This window comes from Procambarus clarkii, chromosome 86 (genome assembly GCF_040958095.1).
Source record: "Procambarus clarkii isolate CNS0578487 chromosome 86, FALCON_Pclarkii_2.0, whole genome shotgun sequence".
In the NCBI taxonomy this organism is placed as follows: Eukaryota; Metazoa; Arthropoda; class Malacostraca; order Decapoda; family Cambaridae; genus Procambarus; species Procambarus clarkii.
In genome coordinates this window covers 1597270-1602533 of record NC_091235.1, presented here as the reverse complement: position 1 = coordinate 1602533, position 5264 = coordinate 1597270, and the positions used below count along the sequence as shown (strand labels likewise).

General features: G+C 44.2%; 1 protein-coding gene across 1 annotated transcript; it reads left to right on the top strand.

Moving 5' to 3' along the window:
• Nucleotides 1-3045: 3045 nt before the first annotated feature.
• On the top strand, nt 3046-4701 carry LOC138358740 (mucin-22-like). Its single transcript, XM_069316908.1, has one exon. It carries the CDS (start codon nt 3046-3048, stop codon nt 4699-4701), a length of 1656 nt encoding a protein of 551 aa, XP_069173009.1.
• Nucleotides 4702-5264: the final 563 nt, after the last annotated feature.

Genomic DNA, 5264 nt, shown 5'->3' with positions numbered 1-5264 from the left:
GTAAAGCTAAATATATTGGATGCTATTTAGCGACGGATATATATAGAATAATGAAGCAAATACGGGATAAACCAATTATGTTTATAATAAATACCTTAGGAAGAGACTCTAAGGAAGTAATGGGTCACTGGATTGCTGTATATAAATCTAAACGGAAAATAGTTATACTCGATTCATATGGAATAAATGTGTATTCGCCATACATTTTGGAGTTTTTAAATTATTATAAAGACTGTGATGTATACACGTTTACAGAGAGACTTCAGAGTTTAAATACATACGTATGCGGACTATATGCAATGTTTTTCTGTTACCATCTTTCAAACAAGGATCTAAAAACTGCAATAAAGCTATTTGAAACTAGTTTTACTTATGGAGAATATATGCAGAATGATAGGAACGTAATGAGGCTATCTTATGCTTTATTTTAAAATATGCCGAGCTGCTATGAAACGCTGTGTTATGATAAGAGCGATATTTGTTGGAAAATGTGCTTGGAGACGACTGGCTGAATGAGGCTATAACAAATTATATAACGGAAAATGGTGAGTACATTTGTTTCGAGGTTTTATGTGTCTGATAAATATTGTACATGTGTAAACGCTATCTGAAACTGTTATTCTTTATTTACAGAGATGAAGAGTGAATAGGACGGATATTATACAAGCGGATTGAGGAGCGAGCTTCTTAGAACTTCGGGCTAAATGAATCGTTTATTATAAATTGTGTAAACTAAGAATTAGATGACTAAATAAATTATAAATAAATAAATAAGTTTTATTAACGCCTAATGTATATATATATATAAATTATTACGGTGGCGAACGCCGACAATGACTGGTAGATGTCTGGGCAGGTAATCAGGTGATGATTGCCTCGGGCAGATAGCCTGGGGCAGATAGCCTGGGGCAGGTAGCTGGGGCCAGCTTAGATAGTCTCTGAGACAGATTCAGTATTAAAGGTTACATTAAGATGCTTCGGTTGATTTGTATAAAACTGACTGGTTAATGAAAAAAGGAATAAAACATTACGATGTCAGAAAATAGGAAGAGGGAATAATATGAAGAGGAGAGAGAGAGAGGAGGGAGAGAGAGAGAGAGAGGAGGGACGGTCCAGGTATTATGGAGAAGATAAGATAAGATAAGAGGTAACCTGTATGCGATGTCTGGCTGGCCGGGCGTAAGGTAAATAAAGGTGACGCGAGAGATTGCGAGGTAAGGGGGAGGGAGGTGATGTGAGGTAAGAGCTCCTGAAAACCCTGGCCCGCACAGGTGATTTTCTAAATTTACATGAATAACTAAGGCTTACATAGACGATTTTGTAAGTTGAAAACATGTAAAATATGTCCGTAGAGTTCTCATGGAAACCCTAAAGAGCTATATACGTTACTTGAATTTGTTCCATAAGCCCTTAACAAACTTCTAAGTCTTGGAAATTATTTTTCTCATAAGAAATCTTTACTTCTAAAATCTGTGACTGACAAAATTTACCTGAAAACCCTGGCTCCCAGACACGAATTTCCCAGAAAAACAAAAAGGTACCTGTGGCGCTTACAGTCCACAGGGGTCCTCTGGCCAAAAAAAAAAAAAAGGTACCTGTGGCGCTTACAGTCCACAGGGGTCCTCTCCCCAAAAAAAAAAGGTACCTGTGGCGCTTACACCCTACTACTAGTACCCCATAAAAGGTTGATGCATAAGCTGGAGAAACAGGCAGGAGTAACTGGTAGGGCGCTCCAGTGGATAAGGGAGTACCTAAACAATATGAATCAGAGAGTTACAGTGAGGGGTGAGACCTCAGACTGGCGTGAAGTCACCAGTGGAGTCCCACAGGGCTGTGTACTTGGACCTATCCTGTTTCTGATATACGTAAATGATCTCCCAGAGGGTATAGACTCATTCCTCTCAATGTTTGCTGACGACGCCAAAATTATGAGAAGGATTAAGACAGAGGAGGACAGCTTGAGGCTTCAAGAAGACCTGGACAAGCTGCAGGAATGGTCGAACAAATGGCTGTTAGAGTTTAATCCAAGCAAATGTAATGTAATGAAGATAGGGGTAGGAAGCAGGAGACCAGATACAAGGTATCACTTGGGAGATGAAATACTTCAAGAGTCCGAGAGAGAGAAAGACCTGGGGGTTGATATCACGCCAGACCTGTCCCCTGAAGCTCATATCAAGAGGATAAAAGCAGCAGCATATGCCAGGTTAGCTAACATAAGAACGGCCTTTAGAAACTTGTGTAAGGAATCTTTCAGAACATTATATACCACATATGTCAGACCAATCCTGGAGTATGCGGCACCAGCATGGAGTCCATATCTAGTCAAGCATAAGACTAAAATGGAAAAGGCTCAAAGGTTTGCCACCAGACTAGTACCCGAGCTGAGAGGATTGAGCTACGAGGAGAGACTACGGGAATTAAACCTCACTTCGTTGGAAGACAGAAGAGTTAGGGGGGACATGATCACCACATTCAAGATTCTGAAGGGAATCGACAGGGTTGATAAAGACAGGCTGTTTAATACAAGGGGCACACGCACTAGGGGACACAGGTGGAAACTGAGTGCCCAAATGAGCCACAGAGATATTAGAAAGAACTTTTTTAGTGTCAGAGTGGTTGACAAATGGAATGCATTAGGAAGTGATGTGGTGGAGGCTGACTCCATACACAGTTTCAAGTGCAGATATGATAGAGCCCAATAGGCTCAGGAACCTGTACACCTGTTGATTGACAGTTGAGAGGCGGGACCAAAGAGCCAGAGCTCAACCCCCGCAAGCACAACTAGGTGAGTACAACTAGGTGAGTACACACGCACATACACACACACACACACACACACACACACACACACACACACACACACACACACACACACTCACACACACACACATACACACACACACACACACACACACACACACACACACACACACACACACACACACACACACACACACACACACACACACACACACACACACAGGGATAAAAAGGGAGTTATTTCAGCAAATACATGATGCAGTAGAGAGGCAGAAACAGGAGCTCATGCCCTATATTCAGGAAGAGATTAGGAAGGCAAGAGAGGACTGGGAGAGGGTTGACGTTGACGTTGCCAACACCGAGGCAGTAATTCTACACGTTGCCAACACCGAGGCAGTAACCCTACACGTTGCCAACACCGAGGCAGTGACCCTACACGTTGCCAACATCACTGTAATGACGCTACACATTGCCAACTCCGCTGAAGTGACCCTTCACGTTGCCAACACCGCTGTAGAGACCAAAAACGTTGCTGACACCGTTGAAGTGACCCTTCACGTTGCCAACACCGCTGAAGTGACCCAACACGTTGCCAACACCGCTGAAGTGACCCTTCACGTTGCCAACACCGCTGAAGTGACCCAACACGTTTCCAACACCGCTGAAGTGACCCAACACGTTGCCAACACCGCTGAAGTGACCCTTCACGTTGCCAACACCGCTGAAGTGACCCAACACGTTGCCAACACCGCTCTAGTGACCCTTCACATTGCCAACACCGCTGTAGAGACCCTACACGTTGCCAACAGCGCTGTAGTGACCCTACACGTTGCCAACACTGCTGTAGTGACCCTACACGTTGCCAACACCGCTGTAGTGACCCTACACGTTGCCAACAGCGCTGTAGTGACCCTACACGTTGCCAACACCTCTGTAGTGACCCTACACGTTGCCAACACCGCTGTAGTGACCCTACACGTTGCCAACACCGCTGTAGTGACCCTACACGTTGCCAACACCTCTGTAGTGACCCTACACGTTGCCAACACCTCTGTAGTGACCCTACACGTTGCCAACACCTCTGTAGTGACCCTACATGTTGCCAACAGCGCTGTAGTGACCCTACACGTTGCCAACACCTCTGTAGTGACCCTACACGTTGCCAACACCGCTGTAGTGACCCTACACGTTGCCAACACCGCTGTAGTGACCCTACACGTTGCCAACACCTCTGTAGTGACCCTACACGTTGCCAACAGCGCTGTAGTGACCCTACACGTTGCCAACACCTCTGTAGTGACCCTACACGTTGCCAACACCGCTGTAGTGACCCTACACGTTGCCAACACCGCTGTAGTGACCCTACACGTTGCCAACACCTCTGTAGTGACCCTACACGTTGCCAACACCTCTGTAGTGACCCTACACGTTGCCAACACCTCTGTAGTGACCCTACATGTGGCCAACAGCGCTGTAGTGACCCTACACGTTGCCAACACCTCTGTAGTGACCCTACACGTTGCCAACACCGCTGTAGTGACCCTACACGTTGCCAACACCGCTGTAGTGACCCTACACGTTGCCAACACCTCTGTAGTGACCCTACACGTTGCCAACACCGCTGTAGTGACCCTACACGTTGCCAACATCGCTGTAGTGACCCTACACGTTGCCAACACCGCTGTAGTGACCCTAGACGCTGCCAACACCTCTGTAGTGACCCTACACGTTGCCAACACCGCTGTAGTGACCCTACACGTTGCCAACACCGCTGTAGTGACCCTACATGTTGCCAACACTGCTGTAGTGACCCTACACGTTGCCAACACCTCTGTAGTGACCCTACACGTTGCCAACACCGCTGTAGTGACCCTACACGTTGCCAACACCGCTGTAGTGACCCTACACGTTGCCAACACCTCTGAAGTGACCGCATATTAGGCCGAGAAGTGCGTTCTGGCTACTAGGTACGACATATATATATATATATATATATATATATATATATATATATATATATATATATATATATATATGTCGTACCTAATAGCCAGAACGCACTTCTCTGCCTACTATTCAAGGCCCGATTTGCCTAATAAGCCAAGTTTTCATGAATTAATGTTTTTTCGTCTACCTAACCTACCTAACCTAACCTAACCTAGCTTTTTTTGGCTACCTAACCTAACCTTAACTATAAATATAGGTTAGGTTAGGTTAGGTAGGGTTGGATAGGTTCGGTCATATATCTACGTTAATTTTAACTCCAATAAAAAAAAATTGACCTCATACATAGAGAAAAGGGTTGCTTTATCATTTCATAAGAAAAAAATTATAGTAAATATATTAATTCAGGAAAACTTGGCTTATTAGGCAAATTGGGCCTTGAATAGTAGGCTGAGAAGTGAGTTCTGGCTACTAGGTACGACATATATATATATATATATATATATATATATATATATATATATATATATATATATATATATATATATATGTCGTACCTA

What these genes read in the sequence shown, in the direction of transcription:
- LOC138358740 (XM_069316908.1), top strand. Translation starts at nt 3,046, where the DNA reads ATGCCCTATATTCAGGAAGAGATTAGGAAGGCAAGAGAGGACTGGGAG.